We start from the raw sequence: 25,159 nt of genomic DNA, 5'->3' as shown, positions 1-25,159 counted from the left end.
CTGGGGTAGTAAATGGCGGAGAAGCAACTAGGAAGATAAAGGTTGGTTTAACAAAGTTTGTTTATACAGATTTCTCGGTCCTGTGTCTGGTAATGAGTGTCTCGCTTCCTCCTGGTACAGGAACAGTACCTTTCCCACGGGAAATCTATCTCCTGCTCTCAGGGAAGAAGGACAAGGCAGAGGGAGGTCAGAGTGACCTTTCTGCTTCTGCTGTTTTCTAAAACCCCTTCAGCTTAAGATATTTAATATGGCAAAGTACCATATTTTGCCATAGCATGTTGTGAATTCCATCAGGGGAGTATGTGGTCTGAATCGTTGCATATATAAAATTGTTCTTCACTCTTTACACTGAAAAAAATAACTTGCCTGGGTGTACAGTTCTCAAAGATCTTTGAGACAGCTGGTGTGTGCTCCCTTCGCATTCAGAGTTGTAGATAAAGAACTCACTTTGATCAATCAGGTTAGTCACTGATATGGAGGGGTTGGAGATGAGGGTAGGGGAAAGAAATAGAGAGCTCTTCTTATTTTTTCCCAACCCCCCTCTCCCCCTACCAAAGACATTCAGTAATAGAGATGACAGGAAGGGGAAAAATTGGGGAGATATTTAGAAGTTTACAGAAGATACAGATTGACTCTTTTGGAAAGTAGATGAGAAAGAAGTCTAGGGTGGCTAGATTTCTTCTAGAGTGACTTGCTAGTCTTGCTTCAAACTTGGATTCAAGGTGAATATAATAATACTTTTGAGACTATGCACCAGCTCTTCCTCTCGCGGATCATCCTGTTTCAATTTGTAACTGGACTGTACCTATTTTCAGGGTCATTCAAAGTCCCCACTAACTGGACTTTATTATCCCAGAAAGTTTGAGATTTATCAGCTCCTCTAGACACACCCCTTTCTTAGCAGCTCTTCTTTTTGAATTTTTATTGTACTTTAACCAAATCTCGATTACACTTATCACATTGTATTGTAATTGAAAGACTTTGTCTACTTGTCTATCTCCTTTGAACTGGGGGCATCTCAAGGGATGTAGTGTTATATGTGTCCATCTTTGTACCTTCAGTGCTTGATACTGAGATGAAATATAAGCAGCAAGTATAGGATTAAGGGCCATTTATGAAAAAAACCCAAAACACTAACAAAAACCTCATTTAAAATTTTTTTTTTAAAGATTGGCACCTGAGCTAAAAACTGTTGCCAATCTTTTTTTTTCTCTTCTGCTTTTTCTCCCCAAACTCCCCCAGTACATAGTTGCATATTTTAGTTGTGGGTCCTTCTAGTTGTGGCACCTGGGACCCCGCCTCAGCATGGCCTGATGAGCGGTGCCATGTCCATGCCCCGGATGCAAAGGGGTGAAACCCTGGGCCCCCAAAGCGGAGTGTGCAAACTTAACCACTTGGCCACCGGGCTGACCCGAAAAACTCCCTTTTATATCCAGAGAGTCTGTGAGATTGCTATACCTCAAGTTATTTTAATTAAACACACACACACCCCAACCACACACAGACCTGAAGCTGAATCTTCAGGATAAGTCAAACTGCTTACTCATTCATTCATCATTCATTAATTCACCAACATTATACTGAGGTACCAGGCACTGGGCTGGGTGTTGAAGGCACAGAGATAAACCACAACATGCAGGTTTGGAGTAGCTCAGGGACTACCAGAGAAACTGCATCTTAGTAGTGGCCCCATTACTGCCTTTGAGATCGTATAGACTGTAGAGAACGTCAGAGGTCAGGCACTAGACCTCACTGGTTTTGTCAGGCAACTAGTAGACAATTAATGCATATTTGATGAATTGAGGTGGAAAAAACCCCACGAGTCATTGTTGCATCAAATGAACTCTATATCCGAGATGATGAAAATTGAAAATTCAGTTTTATTTTTAAAAAGATTCAGAAGCACCAATACTATTCCAGGGGAACACGCCACCACAATCTTGGCTAAGAACAAGGGTCCTCTAAAGTTGAGCTGGAAAGCAAAACAAAAATTTATTCTATTTGGACTAAATCTATTCAAACAAGAGTGTGAGAGCCCAGAGCAGTCGAAGATGATCAGGTTTCAGAAATAACGCGGTGTGTGTGTTGAAGGGCCTGTAAACTGTGAAAGCGACCGAGACCGGAGGCCGCCTCAGCCACCAGAAGGTGACCTCCTCATTTGGGGAGGGCGCGGGCGTGCGCACGCTAGAGCCCTTGTCCTTGAAGGGGATTGAGCGAGCGGAGGGGAGGGGTAGGCGGTGCTCAGGTTTCCAATCACAATAGAGGAAGCTAAGAGGCTGCCGGGGGGTGGGCCCCGCCTCCTCCTCCCTCTTTGCGGATCTTGCGCCGAGGAGACGCACGCAGCTGACATTGTCTGCCTCGTGTGACTCCTACAACCGTCTCGAGAGCCTTCTCTCTGCTGGTAGGTTTCAGCTCAGGACCCTGAATCCTGGCTCACGGGCAAACCCGGTGGGATGTGCAGGAGGGTCCTTGTGTAGCAAGACTCGGGGAAGGACCAAAAAGGGCTTCTGTCCTCTGGGGCCTTTAGTCCTGAGCATCCGGTCTCGAGCCTTGAGTCAACCCTCGGGTTTGGGGCGGCAGGCGTTGGTGCCCTCGGCCGGGGAGCAAGGCGGAGCGAAGGGGCAGCCACCGAGCTTTGTCCCTCGCGCAGCCGGGCTCGCCTGCAGCTCTATCGGGGGAAAGACTTGTTGCATTTGTACCTAAAACCTGGGCCCTACGTGTCCTTGATCGGTTTATGGCGGCCGCATCACCTCCAGTGCCTGCCGGCGGGAGCCCGGACACGTGCCTGAGGAGCTAGGGGAGGAAGAAGGAACCGGGTGACATGCGAAGGCTGGCTGATCTTGAACGTGGGTATTGGAATCTCCTACCCCGGGAGTGGAGAAATGCGCCAGCTTTCGCCGGGCTGAGGGTAAAGGATGATCAGCAGGTTTGGCCCTACGCTCCAGTCTTTACCTGGGTACAGATGCCGCCCTTCCCGGAGCCACAGGTCCGTTCTTTTCTGGCCTTTTTTCTGGATGGTTCGCGTGTTTTTGCTAACTTTGCCAGCTTTGGGTGTTCAAAATAAGGAAGGCCTAGACTTTTCCCTAGAGACTTCTCCTGGGAGATGTGTGGTGGCTGCTTCCCCTTGTGACCTGCCCTCCCCGCTTCCTGCGCCAGGACGAAGAGGTGACCTGTGGGCGGCGAACAGTGCAAGCTGCAGTTGGGGCCCGGAGAGAGGGGGAAGGGGAGGGCTGACGCTTGTTTGGTGGAGGAATTAGATGGCAAACTTGGCTTTTTAAAAGGTTTGAGTTGAGGGATATTCTGTAAAGAATTATGAAGATCTTTGTTAAGATCTTTGAATCTAAGGCACTGGTTTATTTCTGATGATGCATTTGGGGGAAAGGATGTAAAGAACCCAGAATCGAAAGTTTTTACCCGATCATTCTTGTTCCTTACAGCCACCTCTCTGATCTTGGCACAGGCCTGCATATAATATAGACCATTTTCTGCTAATCTTTTAGAGCGTCTATTAAGGAAAAATTAAAGAAAGACACTTTTCTCCAGAAAGATCTGAAAGAAAATCTGTACTGGCTCAAGCCTCTAAATTATAGTTTCTGAAATTCCCAAAATTAATTTAAAAAGTGTGTCTGAACAATTAATCTGTATTTCTATAACAACCATTTCTGGATTTTTGTTTTCCACTGTTTGCTGCGTTCCCTGTATACCTAAAGGATGTTAAAAAACATACCAGTTAATGAAAATAAACTTAGTGGAGAAAAACTGTTCACCTAGAAGAGATGCAACATTCTTTTGATTCTGCTGAAAATGCAGGACGTGTGTGGATGTCGTTAGAAGGGCATCCATTTGTGGAGGCAGTTGCATGCCATTGTATATTTCTTTTTTCTTTACCACCCAGGAGAAAGCTGCAGATGTGCTCTGTAAAGGCAAAATAATCTCTCAATGTAGTCCCTAAAATTGGGGGGAAATATTTTTAGGGAGAATAGCTATAGATCAAAATAGTTGTTGCACAGCCATCTCCAAATTCAAGTACTTTATTTCACCTTAGAGCTTTACTCTTTCTTAACATTTACAATTGCTAAAGTAGGTTTTGTTCCTTAGTCCACTGCAGATGAGAAACAAAAAAAACGAGACTGGCAAGCGGAATTACAGTTTGAAACAGGTCCAGGGGCCTCTGACACAACAGTCTAACATAAAAAGTAAAAGGCAAACTAAAATAATAATCATTATAATGGGTTATAATTATGTGATACGCAGAAAGAGTTTACTTATGATCTGTACCCTCTGTCTAAGAAGGCAGGGCAGTATATTTTGTATACAAAATTGCCTTGGAGTTGATGTTTAGTTTAATAAATTTGCCTTTGTTTTAGTTATTCAGAAAATGCACCTGATTGTTGACACAGATAAATTTGGTGTTACCATATAGAATGTTTTCAAACAAATTTCAATTGTATTTCATTTTTTTGGCTTCCCGCCCTCCTTTAATGGCTGGAAAGAAGCTGATTCAAGGCTGATATTCTTGCAGTGGGACCCCCTGAAAGGAGAAGTGTCTGTCCACCTTCCAATTAGCTTTCAACGTGCGCTAAAAGAAATTCAGAGTAATGTTTTTGCAGATTTTGCAAAATATTATTCATTGCCATTTTGTTGTCACTGTATTTAAGCACACATTGTAGAGCCAGTACGCTGTGACACATTTTAAGTAAGATTTAAAGAAGAACCAGTCAGTTCCTATCTTCCAAGAGTGATAATAACCATTAGTTGTAGAAATTATATTCATAACTGCCTATTAATTCTTTTAGACCAAGCTTAAATATGGGTTAATACTGCGCCTTAACTTAGTTTACTTAGTTACATATAAGTTCCTTATGGGGGGACTAGAAACAAATCAGTTACTTTGAATATAAATATTTATGTCTTTTAGCCAGTAAATGAAGAGCCATAAGACAGAATTGTTACAACTTGGTAAATACTAACTGGAATCATAGGCCAAAGAGAAGAACTCGAATTCATATGGGCTTCATGGAGGTTTTTGTCTTGATTAAATTCTCCATTAAATGGGTCACATGGTTCATTAAAATATATTCTATGTTTTAGAACAGCGTTAGGCTAGCTTTGACCTGTACTTTAGTTCAAAATTGCAACAGTTAACATTTTAAAGATTATTCCGATTCAGGTTGCATGTGTAAATGTATGTATAATGTTTTGATTCTTTTCGTGCAGTGCAAGATGGCAACTCTTAAGGAAAAACTGATTGCACCAGTTGCGGAAGAGGCAACGGTCCCAAACAATAAGATCACCGTAGTGGGTGTTGGACAAGTTGGTATGGCGTGTGCCATCAGCATTCTGGGAAAGGTACATTTCAAGAACACCAAAGATGAGAGTTTCAGCATGTGTATACAGTCTCTTTAGGCACTTCAGAGTTCTACCGTATCTTTAAAAGATTTTTTTTTTCCTGAATAATTTGAAGTAAGTTGTAAACATGATACTGTACCTTTAAATACGTGAGTGTGTTTCTCCCATGAGAATGATACACTCCCTGTGACATGGTGGAGTTCTTGTACTCAGGGAACTTAACATTGATAGAATACGATTATCTAATATACAGTGCCCAGATTTGAAATTCTCTGGCTGTCAAAATCATGCTTTTTATAGCTGTTTTCACCCCAATCCAAGATCATACATTTCACATACTTATCATGTCTCTTTATTCTTTAATCTGGAACTGTTACTCGGCCTCCCTTTGTCTTTCCTGTCATTGGCATTTTTGAAGAGTCCATATTAATTTTGTAGAACGTCCCTTAATTTATGTTGGTCTGATGTTTCCTTGTAATTAGGTTCAGGGTAAATTTTTGGGTGGGGTAATGACTAGGTGATGTCATGTCTTTCCCGGGGCCTTGCATCAGGTGTTCGACTTGTCTCTACTGGTGGTGTCTGAGAATCCTCTAGTTGAAGTAGTGACTGCAAGATTTCTCCACCTCAAAGGTCCCGTTATCTTCTGTAATTAATCAGTACAGTGGCTTCTTGATGTCATGGAAATATCCTGTTATGCCCTTCACACTTTCATCCAATATTTTATTTTGAAATAATTTCGAACTTACAGAAAATTGGCAAGAATAGGAAAAAGAGTAAAGCTTCCACAGCCACTTGACCCAGATTTACCAATTCTTAACATTGCTATATTCTCATTATCATTCTCTCTGCCTCTCTAACCATATAGATATATATAATGGATTTTTTCTGAACCATTTGAGAGTAAGTGTGGATATCATATGCTTTCCTTCTAAGTCCTTTAGAGTACATTTCCTGAGAGGACATATTCTTACATAATCAGCACAGTTATCCACATCAGCAGATGTTACACTGGTGTCGTATACTATATTTTCCTTATATAGCCCCATAGACGTTTGGCATGCCTCATATATACCCCTTGTGGTTCAAATCACAGTTAGCTTTCTTTAGTCTCCAAGGACTTTTGAAGAAGGAGCTCTTTTCTTATTTACCTCACTGAATCCATTCTTTGTTCTTTCTGAAGGCTGCCTTAAAGTAGGAACACCTCCCCCCCCAAATGCCGCCTTGCCTTCAGTAGAGCACACTGTCCCTTTGTGTCATGTGGAGGCTGCCTGAATAACTCCTAGCCAAGCATATTTCTGTTTACAAAGTTTAAATTCTAAAGGAACAAATTCTGGATCTTTCCAGAGAAAAAGTTACCAAAGAAATAACTAAAATATATAGGGCACACCGATGAAAATTTTATTCTTTTACATTTTTTTCTGGCTAGTTTTCAGGGACTAGGTGCCTGTGATTTAGGATAGCTGCTTCCCAAGATACAGGAATTTAAATAATCACAATTTAGTGATCACTGTTCATACCAGTAAAACAAAAAGTATTCCAGCTTATGTTTCCTTTTTATACATTTATCGGGTGTATACCATGTTTGTACTAGCCCTGTGGTCTAGTAGTTAAGATAAAGATTTGGGTCGCTCACCACTGCAGCCCAGGTTCCTTTCCTGGTTTGGACCACACCACCATCTGCCTGTTGCCATACTGTGGTGGCTGCATGTTGCTGTGATGCTGAAAGCCATGCCACCGATATTTCAAATACCAGCAGGGTCACCCATAGTGGACAGGTTTCACCGGAGCTTCCAGACTAAGACAGACTAGGAAGAAGGACCAGGCCACTCACTTCCAAAAATATTGGCCATGAAAACCCTGTGCAGAGCCATGGAGCATTGTCTGATAGAGCGCCAGAAGGTGAGAGGATGGCACAAAAAGACGGTAGGGTTCTGCTCTACTGGACTCAGGGTCACTAGGAGTAAAGATTGACTCCATGGCACTAACAGCAAACCATGTCAAAGTGTTTTAACAAAAATCCTTCATTTTAAACAACAACCTCAGGAAATGGGAACTGTTTGTATCCTGTTTTCAGACGACGTAGCTGAGGCTTAAAGAGACTGAGGAGCCTGCCCACAGTCACACAACTGGAAGTGGTAGAACTGTATTTTGAACCCAGGGCTCTGGACTTGTAACCATGGAGACTCCCCAATTCCTTTTGTTCTGTGCTAGTATTTGGGCAGTTAAAAACACAGGATATTAATAGTAGCTAAAACTTCTTTTCCTCGTGCTACTTTCAAAATTTAGACCTTTCAGGAAACTGTTGCTGTGCTATCACCATTCTGTAAGGAGTACCTCTATGGTTATTTTAATTATAAATTTAAAATCTTCACTGAATAATTTAGTTGAGACTATCCGTGTTACATAATACTTTGACCCAATTCAAAGGCTTGAGAGAACAGACCCTGCTGCTAACACAGTGGGAATCTTCCAATTTAGACGCTGTGAAGGAATGACTGCCTTGTTCAAGGACCATTTTACTAATTAAAAATGTTTAAATCTAATTTTAATGGGTAAGGATTAAAGTGCTTCAGCACTGTTAGTAATATTTGGTAAGGGTTATAAACCCCACTAGTTTAATAGAGACTGGAAAATAGCGTCAACTCTGTCAGGCGTCTGCATTTTACTTCACTCCTCCACAAAAGTTCCAGGGGGGTGCTGTCATCTATATACTACTGTTGGGAAAAAACAAACTCAGCAAGATTAAACAACTTGGTTAAGATGCCGCAGATAGTAAGTGCAGATGTGGCCTTTTGGAGTCCATCACTGGTGTCTCTACACAAGGCACACATTGCTTTGGCCCAGAAAATGAGGGACACTAGAGCATCAGATGGAGAGGCTTAGGAGGCCCATGAAGGCAACTGAGGCTCCACCGTGCTATGACCCACCATTATGAAGGCTCAATTGTTTTCTGCTTCTACTCTTGCCTACTCCCCACCCTTATTGCCAACATAATAACTATAGTGAGCTTTTATAAAAATGTAGCTCCCCTCCTTAACATTTTCCAGTAGTGTCACAGCGCACATGTACCACACACACACATAAAAACCTGTGAGGTGTCAAGGGTCTCTCCCTGCCTGTCTCAGAGCAAGGCAGTGGAGTGCACAACGCCAGGGGGCACCATTCACAGTGTTCGTAGCACCTTCCAATGCAAGGTGGTGCTACTGTCTCTGACTTCATCTCTTACCCTCTGCCTTCTTTCTTCAAAACACCCATCTTATTTCTGCTTAAACTCTTTTGCTTGATTTTCCCTTCACCTGAGGTGTCTACCCTAGACCGTCACTAACTTGACTCTTTCCTGTTATTCATAGCAGGTCTTCCCCAACTGTCTGGTACAAAGTAAACTTTCTTCCCGGTGACTTTGACATCACCCTGCGTGTGTTTGTAGCACTTCCATCATCAGCATCCTCTTAAATTTGTTACTTAGTTCCTAGTCCCTTCCTGATGCAGTCCACAAGAGCAAGGACTTTGCCGAATTTGTTCGTTACTATCTTCGTGATTAGTAGAATAATGCCTGGCACATTCAGTAATAACTATGTATTGAATAAATGAATATTCCTGCTATTACTAAGAGATTGCACTTATATTGGGTCAAATTTTGATCATAGCTTTTCCTCTTTCATGGCTCCTACTGCCAAATAGGACTTTTGCCTCACTACCAATCGCAGGCTCTGCATTGTAGCTGCCAAGACCTCATCATGTTGTCAGGGTCACATAGAGCTTACAGGCAAAGTTATCCTACCCTTACCCTCGGTCCAGCTGTTTTTGGTTTGAGTGTCCGTTCTTGATTCAGTCAACTGTCGCCATGTTCTTATGATACAAACAGAGCATAAGAAGTCTCTTAGAAGGAGCGATGTAATTGCAGACATATCGCAGAGCAGTTTTTGCGGTGCAGGACTTGACTTCAAAGTGGAACTTAATTAAAGTTTGGTATTTATACAAGAATAGAAGGGTTAGTGGAACAGACTAAAAGCCCAGAAACAGGCCCCAAAAGTAGTTAGTAAGATAGAAGTGGCATTCCAGAGGAAAAGAAAAATAAATTACTGAATAAATGGTGCTTGTCCATTTAGCTAATTATTTGGAAAAAGTTATACCTTTTCCTCCCACAAAATTTCCTGCAGACTGAACACTTGAATATAAAAATGCAACCATCAAATTAACATTGGGCATTGGTGGCAGTATTTATTAGGGAAGAGGACCAAGAGGCAGATTATAGCTGTGAATGGTCTACACGAGACTTGAAAAGACATTTTTATAATATGTTAAACAAGGTTTCAAGAGTGATGTTCTTGGCTTCTAACTGACCTTGTTCCGTAATAAGTTACTGCGTTTGCAATTAATCTAAGCCTTGCTGTTTCAAACATTTTAAAATATGTATTTACAGCTTAAGTGAAATATATATGGTAAATTCATAGGCTGTCCAGTATGTGAAGACAGGAGGAGATTTATTTCAGCCAAACAGCAGTGTCAGTACTTAATCACACGTCCTCTATTTGCCTGTCTCCACGCTTGGAGGATATTCAGTCGTGCAGATGCAGCTAAATTCAGCACTGCAATTATTTTTTTTAAGTGTTGGATCTCTTCCTTCCTTGCCAGCTGAGTAGTGTGCACTTCTCAGCCAATTCTCTACGCCCACGGAAACAAAAGACAGCATCCGAGATCCGGTGACATCCTTTTCCAGTTAAGCCCCAAATTGTTTTGCCCTGTTTACTGCAACAGTACACATGTGATGTTACTAAAATAAGAGTAATATTCCTAGTGCCCAGTACCTTGACAGAATGTTATGGCTTTTAAGTTATACTGTATTAATTTAGGGCTTAAAAATCAAATGAGGGGCTGGCCTCATGGCCTAATGGTTAAGTTCCATGTGCTCTGCTTCAGCGGCCTGAGGTCACAGGTTCGGATCCCAGGCGCAGACATGCGGTGTCGGCAACCCACATATAACGTGGAGGAAGAGTAGCACAGATGTTAGCTCAGGGCTAATCTTCCTCAGCAGAAAAAAAGAACAAAAAAATCACAAAGGAGAGTTTTGTGTGATCTTGTCAGAGGCTGCAGAGGAACGAAACCATTTTAAAGTGTTAAAACGTTTTGTTTAAGTAAAAATGGATGAAGACTAATGCCAGTATTTGACATACAGGGAAATGAGAAAATAGTTACAAAGTGATCCACAACTCATAAAATGGTCTTGTCAGAAGTTTGCAGAGAAATCAGTCGCTTGTGAGAAAGAACACACTCAATCACAAGGAGGCTTGAGTCTCAGAGAAAACCTCACAAGCAAGCCTGTTGTATCGTGCTTCTTGAGCCTAGCCAGGCACTGGGACGCTAGAGGCAAGGCACGGTGCTCATTCTTTGGCTTCTGCAGGGAGGAGGGCGTGCTTTGCTGGCAAGCTAAAGTGGCTCAAGTTTCCTTTTTGGCCATCTCCCCTCTCTCTGCTTTTTCCTCTGCTGGTCAGTGCCCTTCTGATACCTCTAGTTCCGTCCTAGGCTATTTCTGCCTTAGCCTTCAAACGGCTTCCCAAACCCCACTTACCTACCCTTTTTGCCCATCAACACCCTTCACCTGTATAGCTAATCGCACTCTCCCTAGGAGAGATATTTGCATTTTTAAGTGGGCTCCAGTGTTGATATATTATATTCAGCTCGTTATTTTGCTAACAGCCCTGTAAAGAGTAAAGGCAGGGACTCTAGTGACATTTCAATGGAAGGGATAACTACTTTTTAAAGAATTTGCAAATTATGAGTTTCCGTATGATAACCGAATTTCGAAGGTGAAAGGTTGTTTAAGTGTGTTTAGATTGACACCCTCTCCCCTCTTTGTTACGAGATGAAAAGATCAAAGACTTGCTGAAGAATGTACGTGATTACTGAAAGGGAGTGTCCAGGGTTTTGTTTTTTCTCCCACTATTCATGTAGAGATAGAGAGAACCTATAAACATAAAATATGTTACATATAAAACATGTTCTATAGAACATAAAAAATGATGATACTAGATCAAGATTAAATAGTATATTTATTGATTTAGGGTTTTATTTTGGATGAGCAGCACAGGATGACAGTTGTTGAAAATGGGAACTCTGAGACTGGGCAAGTGCTGGTTGATGGTGTGTGGCGAATCTGCTAGTCCTGGACCACTCTGTCCATAAGACTCTCCCCCTTTTGCCCACCAAGACTTTCAAGTTGGTCAGAGCCAACCTGAGGATTCCAAGCTTCAACCAGGGCTTCAAGTCCAACTGTAGAGTGAACTCAAACTCTTGATGGTTTAAACCCGATCTGTCTTCTCAGCAATGCCCCCCAAACTGAGGTGACCTTCGGGATGGATAGACTGCGCAAGGTTGTTTCTGGGTCTGGGTGAGTCTCTTTCTTCACCACTGCTCCCCATTAATGTGAAGACTTGTGTGCCCTGAGGCCACTCTTGAACTGGGTTGATTTCGTCTGGAATCTTTTAGGTCTACATATTATTTTTTTATTTTATTTTTTTAGTTATCTTGTTGAGGTCACATTGGTTTATAATATTGTGTAAATTTCAAGTGTATGTTACTGTATTTCAGCTCCTGTGGACTGCCTCTTGTTCACCAGCAAAAGCCTAGTTTCCTTCCATCGCCATGCCTATGTGCCCCGTTACCCCTTTTGCCCCGCTCCCTCCCCCCTCCCCTCTGGTAACCACCTATCTGTTCTCCACATCTATGTCTTTATCCTCCACATCTGAGTGAAATAATATGATATTTGTCTTTCTCTGCCTGTACGTCTACGTCTCTTTAAAACAACTTGTATCATGCTAATTGGACCCTAGTTAAATACTAGAAGATGGGTATTTAGCCATTTAGAGGCTCTCTGGGTTGTTCTGTAAGCTGATATCCTTGAGTGGTTTGGGGGACTAACACCTGTTTTGTGTTTCTAGTCTCTGGCTGATGAGCTTGCTCTGGTGGATGTTTTGGAAGATAAACTCAAAGGGGAAATGATGGATCTGCAGCACGGGAGCTTGTTTCTTCAGACACCTAAAATTGTCGCAGATAAAGGTAGTTTCCTTTCATGCGCCAAGGGATCTAATAATAAATAATATCCTCACTCCCTGATAGAAAATTAGTCTTCCGTCTTGGTGGATCTAGTGTTGGCAGTTTCTTCTTTCCTTCTGGGTCCAGTTCATCTTTGAGGACAAACGCAAGTGTTAGCTCTGTAAACCCCCCACCATATCCCTTTCACACATTTGGTTCATGACATTTTAGTAACTAGTGTCATAATGCTTGTTTACATGTATCTGAGAACAGGAATATTTTAGATCCAAAAAAATATTTGTGCAACGTCATTTGAGTGCCTTGAAGAAACTAAATAAATTTATATCTGGCCATCTCTCTTCTGCTTTTTTTTGTTTTGAGGAAGATTAGCCCTGAGCTAACATCTGCTACCAATCCTCCTCTTTTTGCTGAGGAAGACTGGCCCTGAGCTAACATCTGTGCCCATCTTCCTCTACTTTATATGTGGGATGCCTGCCACAGCATGGCTTGTCAAGCAGTGCATAGGTCTGCACTAAGGATCCAAACCGGCAAACCCCAGGCCGCTGAGGCAGAGCATGCGAACTTAACCGCTGTGCCACTGGGCTGACTGCCTAGCTGTCTGTCTTCTGGATTAGCACATTTAGGCAATGATTTTGCCACCGCAGCATGGCTGTGCCTAAAGATATAAGAATGTGGGCCTCCAAAATAATTTCCAACAATACTCCTACTACTAATAGCTGGTTTTCATTGAACAATTAGCATTCTGGGTACTGTGTGAAACTTTGGAGGTCTCATCTTACCTCATCTTTACAACCACCCTATGAGAGGTCCTGTCTGTTACCTCCAGTTTATGGGAGAAGAAATTGATAAAGTGTTCATAACTGTCAGAAGTCACATAGCAACAGTTTAATTTTATGAATCATCCATAGCTATTGAGTCTAATGATCCCATCAAATCATAATGTCTGTGTATTTTGGGAAAGGATGTGCTTCCTTAAAATGAGTATTAGAGGGCCCGCCTGATGGTATAGCAGTCAAGTTTGCACGTTCCGCTTCAGCAGCTCTGGGTTCACCAGTTCAGATCCCAGGCATGGACCTATACACTACTTAAATCAAGCCATGCTGTGGCAGGCATCTCACATATAAAATAGAGGAATATGGGTATGGATGTTAGCTCAGGGCCAATCTTTCTCAGCAAAAAGAGGAGGATTTGGCTGTGGATGTTGGCTCAGGGCTAATATTCCTTGGAGAAGAAAAATTAAGTATTAGAAAGTAATGTCTGGCCAAGAACAAACCCTTCAGCACCTTCTTTTCGCTTCATAGGTTGAATTAACATTTTAAGACTAAAGGTACCTTTGAATTGCTTTTATGTTGGAGGGCGGCCTGTTGAACTTTGGACTCACTGTTTACACTTTGTATTATTGCTGGCAATCCAATATTCTCTAAAGTCAAGAGCATTTTGTGTTTGTTAGCCAGAAACATAATTTAGAGCCTTCCTTATTTCCTTGGTCCATTCTCTGAGCCAGTTTTATGGTTGGAATGCTTCCATGTAGCCCAAGGAGGAAGAAGCCACAGGGGCATTGCTCTTCAAAACCTTATAATACAGAAAACGGAATTCTCATATCAGTTCTAGAAGCTTTTGTGTGTTTAGGTTTCTAGAGCATATCATATATGCTATGTTTGGATGAAGAGCTGTATGTATTTAAAGTACCTTTTTTTCCCTTCTCCTTCAAGATTACTCTGTGACCGCCAATTCTAAGATTGTGGTGGTGACTGCAGGAGTCCGCCAGCAAGAGGGAGAGAGTCGCCTCAACCTGGTCCAGAGGAATGTTAACGTCTTCAAATTCATTATTCCTCAGATCGTCAAGTACAGTCCTGACTGCATCATCATTGTGGTTTCCAACCCAGGTATGATTATAGTGCCTTGAGGTTCACTTCGGTTAAGTTCAGTGTTTTGTTTTATTTTGTGTTTGGAAGTTAAAAAAATCTCTTCCGATATTTACTACCAGAAGCAATTCATGCGTCTTCTGTTATTGGCCTCAAAAGAGCGGTGTTAGCACAACAAATGGCACTGTCTCAGGCCAAATGCTTACAAATGCAAGAGGAGTTTTATATGAAGCAGTTTCATCTGTTGGTTTCATCTGGGTTTGTTGTAGAGTCGAAAAGCTTTTCAATTTTCTATCAAGATTATCCTGGGATGCATACTGAAATATTTGAATGTAGCTCCAATTTGGAACAAGCATTTTAGCGTATTTGACCTATTTGCCAAAAAAATGCACTCTGGTGGCCTTATCGCTAAAACTCTTCAAAATTGAATCAGATTGAATTTGACAAGAAGCATGTAAAAACCATCAATCAGTCCAGTTTTAAAGGGAGTCATGGACTGTACTGATGGACAAACACATGCTAACACCAAATGCTATAATGAAAGCTGCTTTCCTTGCTAAATCAACATTTGCAGAATCAACATTAAAACTTCTGATTAGAAAGAATTGCATTTTTCCCCCTAACGAGTCAAAATTCACTCTCTATTTTACACTTTTTTTGTCTGTAATTTGCCACCAAGTTTATTGTTTATTGTTGAGCATAGTAGATATATTGATGAAATGGTCAAACTGACTGTCTCTGAGACTTCACATACGGACAGATTGTGAATAAGAATCCAGGGAATCCTTAATAGTTTATGGAATATTGAGAGCTGGGAGTCGGCAATGACAGAGATTATTTTAGTACTATTCCTACTCTCTGCAGTCCTGGACTGGGGGTTACTGAATAGTTCAATCTCATATATGAACCTTCTCATAAAGGTATAGTGGCAGATAGATGCAGAACAGGAATGACAAATAGCTGGCACACAGGAAGTTGTTGCATCCTGTGTCTAAGGCAGACGTGATTAACTGGTTATACAACTTTCTAGGTATAGCTTCAAAGCCTTAACTCTCCCGGGAGTCACTCCCACTGACTCAGAGTCTCCAAGGAAGAGTTTCTAATCTCCAGTACAAAATGACCTTAAAATATCTTAGCTAGTGTCTGTATATGAGTGTGGAGGTGGAGACTGCAAGATTAACCCCTTGAGGGGCCCAGCCCAGTGGGTTAAAGTTTTGTACATTCCACTTTGGCAGCCCAGGTCCATGGGTTTGAATTGAATCCTGGGCGTGGACCTACTCCACTCACCAACCACACTGTGGAGGTGTCCCACCTACCAAGAAAAAATAGAGGAAGATTGGTATAGATGTTAGCGCAGGGCAAATCTTCCTCAGCAAAAAAGTGAAAAATAAAATAAAAGCTTAACCCCTTGACCTGCGTATGTGCACATTTTCCCGCTGTTTACAGCTTAGGCTTATGGGCTGTGATCCTCTCTAGACCGGTAAGTTTTACCTCTGGGCAGACTCGGGGCTGTGTACACCAGAATAAAGGTTCTCTCATAGAGGTCCTTTCATTCAACAGTAAAAAATGTTAATAGCTGTATTACCAGAATTGTTACTGCATAGTATATTGTGCCCAGGAAAATTAATAGTAGCATGCTTTGATAATTCAGTGACTAGTGGCTTTTGGTTTATGATGACAGTCATTACAATCATGGAATGTTAGAATTGGGAGAAACTTAAGTGACGATCTAATTCAAGCTTTATTCTCTTTCTTTTTACATATTGTAAGTTAATTAATCTGTGAGGCTCTTATATATTCTTGTTTCAAGTGATAACATAAATTTAAAAACCACAATATTGCATTTTTCATGTTTTGTTAATCTCTCTTAATATAAGACATAGAAGTTTTTTCTTGTTTCGCTAACTCCCATGATCTCTAAAGTATTTACATCTTTGATCTCTAAAGTATTTACGTCTTTCTGGCCGTGTCTCATTGGGGAAGGGGGAAGTGGGAGTGGAGGAAGCAGGGCACCCACTAATTGGCATAGCAGTCAAAATCAGTTTTGATTCACTTAACATGTATCATTCCTAAAATTTTTAGTGGATATTCTCACATATGTTACCTGGAAACTAAGTGGATTACCCAAGCACCGTGTGATTGGAAGTGGCTGTAATCTGGATTCTGCTAGATTTCGCTACCTTATGGCTGAAAAACTTGGCATTCACCCCAGCAGCTGTCATGGATGGATTTTGGGAGAGCATGGCGACTCAAGCGGTAAAAAAAATACAAAAAAATCCCTAGTATTTACTGAATACTTACAGTGTTGTTCTTGCCATTGTGAATTTTTTGTTTTTAAATTTTATTTTTATATATTTTCACATACTTCACATTACAGATAAGTAATTTGTGGGAAGATGCTTTAGTACTGATTAGGTAAATATCTGATTCCTCGTCAGCTTTTTGCCTGCTAAGATTAGTAGCCATTAATGATTCTTGGCTAAATAAATTGTTGCTATGATAGTTGTCAAACATGACATTCTAAATCCATCATTTCTTCTATACTTATGATTTGTATTCTACTGTAAGGGAGAGCTTTCTCTTCCCTATTTATTTATTAGTCATTTGTATCAATGTGGACTCAGATTTTTATTTTATTGCACAATTGTTCTGTCACTATCATTGTAATATGCAAATTGTCCCAGAATTGGCCAGTAATAGGCTCCTCAAACTGGCTTCTGTGTCTTTTTGACACGTCTCATCATTTTTTGAGCCCTTCCTTGCTTTCTGGAGCAATAAAGTGCAGCAGGCTCATCTTATACTTTTCCTTTCCCAGCACGAGAACTATCTGTTTCTTCGATGAGCCCTGTTTCCTTCTAAGAGGAATAATATTTAGAAACCAAGATCTGGGCATAGGTGTGCTCACACTCCTGGTATATCTTTGCTTCTAGGCCCTTTCAGTGGGCAGAACTATTATATCCATCATGTTTATTGAAGGAGGAATGAATTGGCTAACAAAACCTTTTAAATAACCAGTGTCTACTGTTGTATTACGTAAAATAAATCTTGCTTCATATGAAATCTGATTTTTAATAAACCATTTATCATAATTATCAATCACTTAAGTAGTATGAGACCATATAATAAATCTCTCAAATGTTTTCATTAGGAATTTAAATAGAATTGTGGGACATAAATTAATCATTGTAAAAAGATCAACATTAAAATTATATTGCACTTTTATTTCTTTTATAATACCTTGTTTTGAAATGGTTAAAAAATCCATTTATTTTAAATGTTTTAAGTTAATATTTCTCTGTTCATTTAAATTGTTTCTGTTCCAAACAATTTTATGTTGAAAACATTTATGAACAATTCTGATTGTATTTCATAACTCTAAGCCTATTTATTAAACCAAAATACATTGAATAGGCTTATGGTATAAAAGTGTAATGATCCAAAACATTTTAATATTAACGATGATCTGTATTTTACTAAATTCATATCTGCCCTATATGCAAGGAACTCTTTTCTCCCTCAAAGGTTAGGGTATAAATTTCCCTTTGAGTTTAGTGGTAGTGTGTAATGTGATTCTTAGTAAAGAGTTTACTGTGATATTCTAAGAATTTGGTCTTACAGTTACTACATTTGTGCTTTTTTATATAACGCAGATTTTTTTTTTCTGGCACATTATACTGCTTCATTCAAGAGTTCCTAATATCCAAGGATTTGTCTGAATTTGTGTCCCATATAAAAAGTATTTAGTACAATGTCCGGTGTGCAGTAAAGGTTCATTAAGTGCCGGTTATTACAATTATACGATTACTTGAACCACAGTTTGGAAGTGATGGTACATGTCTTCTGGTTCAAGACTTTCATTTTAATGAGGGAAAAATTGAGGCAAAGCAGGCAATCCTGGCCTGTTGGAGATCCTTTAGCTAGTTAGTGGCATAATGACAACTAGCATCATGTCTTCTGACTCCCACCCAGTGTTCTATCACTCAGGACTGTAGCGTTTTTTCCAAAACATCATTTTTTTCTTATTTCTGTGTTGATCTATATTGTGTTCATGAAATGAAAGAGAATTAAACCATGCTCATGTAGGCATGATTATGTAGGTTTCATGGTTTTCATCATAGTCTGTGAAAATGCCTTAGTTTTCTCAACACTTAGTCTGAATTCATAAAAGTTGGAGACTAAAAGGGGGTCTTACTTGGCCACAGGCAACTTTGCCCTTCCTAGCTGGTTTCAGCCATACTAGGCTACGCCCTCCTTTGCTCGTATTTCCAGAGTCTACGATGCTGTCCTCCAAACGTTCTCTGAGGAGCACATCTGTTTTTCAAGGTCCAGTTCAAATGCCTACTTTTTGTAGGCCTTTCTGACACTTTTTTCCCCTAAATTAAGTAGACCTTTATTTGTGTTTAATTACATCTTCTCCATACCTCTGTGAGAGCTTATCCCGTTGTGTTAGTTTTCTTTACTTGCCTGTTTCTACCACAAAGCATGTCTTTATTCGTCTTTGCACACCAAGGTCTTCAATTATACTTTTGTTGGGGCAGGAGGTGTTAAGAGTAGATGAGGTGGCTGTTTCGGTGCATCGAAGCCTCCAAGAGATACAATCCACGATACACAGCACCTTTGTCTGCTGTGCTTCTGGAAGCATTCTTCAAGGAGAATATTTGATTCAGTTAAGACCAGAAAAATTCACTGTGGTTACATGGAGTTTCTTTGAAGAGATAAGATGACCTTGGGGCATTAGAAGACCTAGAGATAATTAGACTGTATTTGGGTCTTATCCAAGAATTTTTTTGGGGCTGGCTCCATGGCCAAGTGGTTAAGTTCGCGCGCTCCGCTGTGGTGGCACAGGGTTCAGATCCTGGGCGCGGACATGGCACCACTCCTCAGGCCACGTTGAGGTGGCGTCCCACATCCCACAACTAGAAGGACATGCAGCTAAGATATACAACTGTGTACAGAGGGGGTTTGGGGAGATAAAGCAGGGGAAAACAAAAAAGATTGGCAAGAGTTGTTAGCCCAGGTGCCAATCCTTAAAAAAAAGAAATAAAGGAAGATTGGCAACAGTTGTTAGCCCACGTGCCAATCTTTTAAAAAAAAAATTTTTTTTTTTCACTTCAGAAGAAAAGAGCTTACATTAGGAAAACAGCAGGAAGAAAGTTAAGAATTCCTCAAACCAAAGTTTCAGATAGTCCCGAACTAGTCTCCTGTGATTTCAGAAACTGAGAGAGAGGCAAAGAACTTCATGTTCTCTGTAAGCAGGACACAACTTTTCTGTTTTGCACCAAAGTGATTGAAAGTTAAAAGATCAGACATGTGATTATTTGAAGGCAATTGTCAGCGTTTTGGAGGAACTCTGCTGGAGTCCATTGTAACTGGAGCAGTCCCAGTGGGTATTCAGTCACTTACATTAAAGGTGAAATCTGGACTAAGAGGATTTTTTAAAATAGTGTCAGAAATGTATAAAATATTTATCCTTTTTTTTGACAGTGGCCGTGTGGAGTGGAGTGAATGTGGCAGGTGTTTCTCTCCAGGAACTGAATCCAGAGATGGGAACGGACAATGACAGTGAAAATTGGAAGGAAGTGCATAAGATGGTGGTTGAAAGGTAAGTGGAAGGGCGCTTGATTGAAGATGATTAATTTCATCTTTACTTAGATAAAATTATAACAATTTTCGTGGCCGCCTGCTCAGATAAACTGTTGATATAATAAATATGCGCTGTTATCTTCCAAAACAGACAAGACTAACTTACGCTGGTCAAACTTGCTGTTCCAGTCCCCCTAGGGAAAGCAAATATTTTTCTAGAGAAATTCTGTTCCAGAAATAAAGGAGCAGAGCACAGAATTAACAAGTGAAAAGGGCTTTCAAATTACCTCCTATCAGCAAATGAGTTTGAGTTAACTAGAAAGGTAAACCTAGACACTATTAGTCAGATAGTTGTCTAAAATAAATACTTGCTGATTGATTGCTAAAAGAGTAAGTTGTGCTGTATTTACCTGTGCACACTCACACTCAACTGAAGATGTCTCTGTTTTCTTCCATTTTCTTTCTACTTTTTTTGTTTAAGAATTTTTTTTTTTTTTTTTGCAGGGAAAGATTTGCCCTGAGCTCACATCTGTTGCCAATCTTCCTCTTTTTCTTTTCCCCCCCTCCCAAAAGCCACAGTGCATGGCTGTATACCCTAGTTGTGGTCCTGCTAGTTCTTCTGTGTGAGCCGCTGCCACAGCATGGCAACTGACAGGCGGGCAGTATGGCTCTGGGCCAGGGAAATGAACCCTGGGCCGCTGAATCAGTGAGAGCGCCAAACTTTAACCACTAGGCCATCAGGGCTGGCTCTCTTTCATTTCTTTTGAGACTGTTCCTTTTGTTACTGACCATCCTCTTTCTATGAACTTCATGCTTATCATGAAATAAGATGTCATTTGGACTAAAGAATATGGGCATGGATTTAAATCGTGGCATGGACACTAACTATATAGTCTTCAGGAAGCCATTTAACCTTTAACTTGATTTCTCAGTTTTCTCTGTAAAGTTATATGGTAATATAATTATTGTAAAAATTGACTAAAAACACACACATCTATGCACACACATATCATTGATAAGCATTCAATAAATGTTAGCTATTATTATTTGCAGAGAATTGTTACAAAACTAACTGATGTCTCAAATATGGAATCATTTTGTTTAGTTCAATTTTAATGATTTTTTTCCCCAGGAGTTTGACCTATATATGGAGAAGAAGATCCGTTTAAAAATTGAAAGGGGGGTGCTGCCTGGTGGCACAATGGTGAAGTTTGCACATTCCGCTTTGGTGGCTAGGGGTACGCTGGTTCAGATCCCAGGTGCTGACCTATGTACCAGTTGTCAAGCCATGCTGTGGCAGGTGTCCCACATATAAAGTAAGGGAAGATGGTCATGGATGTTAGCTCAGGGCCAGTCTTCCTCAGCAAAAAAGAGGAGGATTGGTGGCAGATGTTAGCTCAGGGCTAATCTTCCTCAAAAAAAAACAATTGAAAGAGTCCTTAGCATTTCAATTAACATAAGCCCTTTATAAATGAGAAATTTAGGGCTCACCCAGGTAGTGTAACTTGCCCAAGGTCTTCCAGTCAGCGGTAGACTGCATTAAATCTCAACTTCATAATACTCAGTTACTCCTGCTACCTCTCAAGTACCAGTGCCTTGGTGGGTTTCGAGGTGTACAATTTGTGCTCAGAAAATTGCCAGACAAGATATTGTCATCACTGTGCTCTTAGGTTAGTTGGTCACAGTATTTTAGGTGACAGTGGTAAGTGGGACCTCAAAATTGAGGTATATTTTGTCCTTTGAATGTGAAAGTCCTTTTGCTTTCACTGTTTCCTCAGTTCATTAATATCTTTGGAAATATTTATGTTTGTGAATAAGATTGATTGGAAAGTGTACATGTTTACCATGGTGACGTTATAAACCTTCACTTATATAGTAAGCTATTTAAATTTATCAAAATGTTTATGTAGTGCTACCATGTAGTGTTGAAATTTTAAACATTTTACGTATATATTAACTCATTTAAGAGACTTTTGAAATAGATACTATTGTTATCCTCATTTTACAGAAGAGGATACAAGCAAGAAAGGGTAAATAATTTACTCAAGATTACACAGATAATAAGAAACACAGCAGTAGTTAAACCCAGAGTCTGGTTTCAATAACTATTGAGTCTCAGTTCAATGATCCCTTTTATGATTTTGTTTTTCTTAGTGCCTATGAAGTCATCAAACTAAAAGGATACACCAACTGGGCTATTGGATTAAGTGTGGCTGATCTCATTGAATCCATGTTGAAAAATCTATCCAGGATTCACCCAGTGTCAACAATGGTGAAGGTAAGAAACTGTTACAGAATATAAATGTACAAAATAATCAAATAAACTTATAAAAAATATAATGCGATTTCTAGTATTCTATAAATAGATTCATTTAAAGAAGGACCAAATAAAGCCTCAGCTCACAGTTACTTTTGTATCTCAAAGTTTTATGGAAACCTCTTTTCCAGCAGAAGTCTAGGACAAGGACACAATACTTATACAGGCAGAGACATCCAATAGATTTTTATAATTCTCCCTTGTATGATGTGGCAAATTAAATATTAACTGAGTCTTATTCAGCATGTTCTCAAAATATATGATCATTTGAATAAGTATAATAGAGTTTCGTTTCAAGTTGGTGTCTTAAACTGTGGGTGGCCTTTGGTGTAGCACCTGATACCTTAGCAAATTTAGTTTAATTCAAAAGCTAGGGAACATTCAAGTAGAAATTGATTAAACAAAACTAAAATTTTATTAAAACTTTATGTAAGATAACTGACTCATTTTCCACAAGTCAGGGGTGAAAAAGTAAGGGAGGAGTGGCTGGCCCCATGGCATAATGGTTAAGTTCAATGTGCTCTGCTTTGGTGGCCCAGATTTGTGGGATTGGATCTATGCCACTTACTGGCCATTCTGTGGCAGCGACCCACATACAAAGTAGGGGAGGATTGGCACAGATGTTATCTCAGGGCAAATCTTACTCAGCAAAAAAAAAAAGAAAAGAAAAAAGGGGGGAGGAATACAATAGAGTTAAAACATGGTGTTGAGTGTTTGTTTTAAAATACTATAACAAAATCTTAAAAAGCAAGTGTGGCAAGAATTGGATAATTACTGAGTCTTGAAGTGCATATATAGGAATTTGTTTATTCTCTCTACTTCAGGGTATGTACAAAAGTTTTGAAAATTAAAAAGTTTTAAAAATATTAAAGTAACTTTAATATACTTACATAATATAATTAATTATGTAGTTAAATTGACCTTGTGAATAAATAACTTTATGGATTGGTAAAGTGTTTTGGAAATTGGACTGTTTTTTCAGCAACTCTTGCGTGTTGCAGGAATCTTGCCTTTCAGCGGCCTCCAACTACTTTTTTGGACCCTGTAGGTCAGCTACCACCTGAATTTCCCTCCCTAAGTAAAGAATTCTAAGAAACAGGATTTCACGAAAAGTAGCTCATGAAGAACCATATTTAAATACAATCTGAGTTGAAGGCATATATATCAGATTTTATTAAAGTGTGTCTAAGCAGAGAGAGATGTCAATAAGTTCTATTAAGTACTTAGTACTTTCTCCTAAATTTCTAGTTTTATTGTAGTGTATATTTGTGTATTCTGTGTATGTTCCCAATTTGGAACGTAAGTAGTAGGGAAATATGAGGCTGTAAGTGATGAAAATTAAAGAATGAGCTTGTGCTTATGAGATTTCCTGCTCAAACAGGACCTGTGATCATTCTTACCTTTGGCTTCCTTTCTTAATCTAAATGCTATTTTTGTTGTGGCAGGGGATGTATGGCATTGAGAATGAAGTCTTCCTGAGCCTTCCGTGTATCCTGAATGCTCGGGGATTAACCAGTGTTATCAACCAGAAGCTGAAGGATGAGGAGGTTGCTCAACTCAAGAAAAGCGCAGATACCCTGTGGGACATCCAGAAGGACCTGAAAGACCTGTGACTACAGGCTTGTAGGCTGTAGATAATTAGGAACTACAATGTGATTAAGCATGAGCCTTTAGTTTTCATCCAGGTCCATGCATCACAGTGTGCTTTTATCTTCCTGTATATGCGAATCTGGGCTCACAGAATCAAAGCCCACGCTTGGTTTAATGCTTGCAATATGAGCCCTTGAACAAATAAAATCAACTGTGGTAGCGTGCTTCTGTTTCTGGGATTCTTTCTTTAATGATTTCTGAAAGATTTCAGTCACTTGTTCAGATAATTCTATCCTCACATCATAGATTTCCCTAAATTCTGTCATCTACGTTCCATCTTCTATACCCCTCCACAAAAATTCTTTGTTGCAACATGTATAATGATTTTGTTGTTGTCCTGAGAATACCGTTACCATTTTTTTTAAAGGACTTTATATTTTTTTAGAGCCGTTTTAGGTTCACCCCAAAATTGAGGAGGAGGTACAGAGATTTCCCATATACCACTTGCCCCCACACATGTGTAGCCTCCCTTATTATCAACATCACTGGCCAGAGTGGTTCGTTTGTTACAATCGATGAATGAACATTGACACACCGTTGTCACCCAAAGTCCATAGTTTACATTAGGGTTCACTCTTGGTGGTTTACATTCTGTGAGTTTGGACAAATGTATAATCACATATATCCATCATTATGGTGTCAAACAGTATTTTCACTGCCCTAAAAATCCTGTGTTTACTATGAAGAGGGAATTATGGCCAATGGATGACATTTATAAGGAAGTCCATCTTATTTCTCTAAAAGGAAGAACCTCTAAAACAGCTTTCTAAAATTGGAATTAAGTTAGTTCTAGTTTGGTAATGAAGAAAAATGGAAGTTTGGGCTGAATTATCCAGATCCAGGGTACTGTGAGACAGCATAATATGAGGGTTAGGAGGAGAACTTAAGGCAGACTTCCTTTAACAAGGAATTTCCAATTTACGTGTAATATCTAGGGGTCAGTTTAGGTAGTGTTAAGAACATGGAATTTGTGATAACCTAGATTTCGGTGCTGGTTCGATCATTGATTAAGTGATTTTGGCCAAGTTACCTATACAACCACTCCCAAGCCTCAATTTTCTCACCTATGAAATAATGCTAATGATATCTCTTCAATAAGGGTTAAATGAGAATGTCAAACTCCTAGCACAAGGCTTGGTGGTAATAGTAACTGACACTTAAGTAGTGCTTACTGTGCAAGTGTTTTGCGTACATCAACTCACTTAAATCCTCCCAACTATCTTATAAGGTAGTGTTTCTCAACCTTGGCACTGTTGATGTTTGGGGCTGGATGATTCTGTGTTGTGGGGGACTGCCAGTGCATTGTAGGATGGTTGCATCATCCTAGCATCTACGTACTAGA

At 40.0% G+C, this 25,159-nt stretch overlaps 1 protein-coding gene across 2 annotated transcripts; it reads left to right on the top strand.

Moving 5' to 3' along the window:
• The first annotated feature begins 2,091 nt into the window (after nt 1-2,091).
• LDHB (lactate dehydrogenase B) lies at nt 2,092-23,981 on the top strand. 2 transcript variants are annotated; one of them, XM_070495202.1, is made up of 9 exons: nt 2,237-2,401; nt 2,757-2,986; nt 5,218-5,349; nt 12,288-12,405; nt 14,115-14,288; nt 16,350-16,523; nt 19,752-19,869; nt 22,005-22,128; nt 23,613-23,981. In XM_070495202.1, exons 2-9 carry the CDS (start codon nt 2,822-2,824, stop codon nt 23,778-23,780), a joined length of 1,173 nt encoding a protein of 390 aa, XP_070351303.1. In that variant the 5' UTR covers nt 2,237-2,401; nt 2,757-2,821; the 3' UTR covers nt 23,781-23,981. The 2 variants fall into 2 exon arrangements, with proteins under 2 accessions (XP_014687921.1, XP_070351303.1); XM_014832435.3 differs by lacking the exon at nt 2,757-2,986 and having other exon boundaries at nt 2,092-2,401.
• The last annotated feature ends 1,178 nt before the right edge of the window (nt 23,982-25,159 follow it).

The sequence above is a fragment of the Equus asinus genome, chromosome 22 (genome assembly GCF_041296235.1).
Source record: "Equus asinus isolate D_3611 breed Donkey chromosome 22, EquAss-T2T_v2, whole genome shotgun sequence".
Lineage (NCBI taxonomy): Eukaryota > Metazoa > Chordata > Mammalia > Perissodactyla > Equidae > Equus > Equus asinus.
Note: the sequence above shows the minus strand (reverse complement) of the source record. Positions and strands in the feature narration are given on the sequence as shown.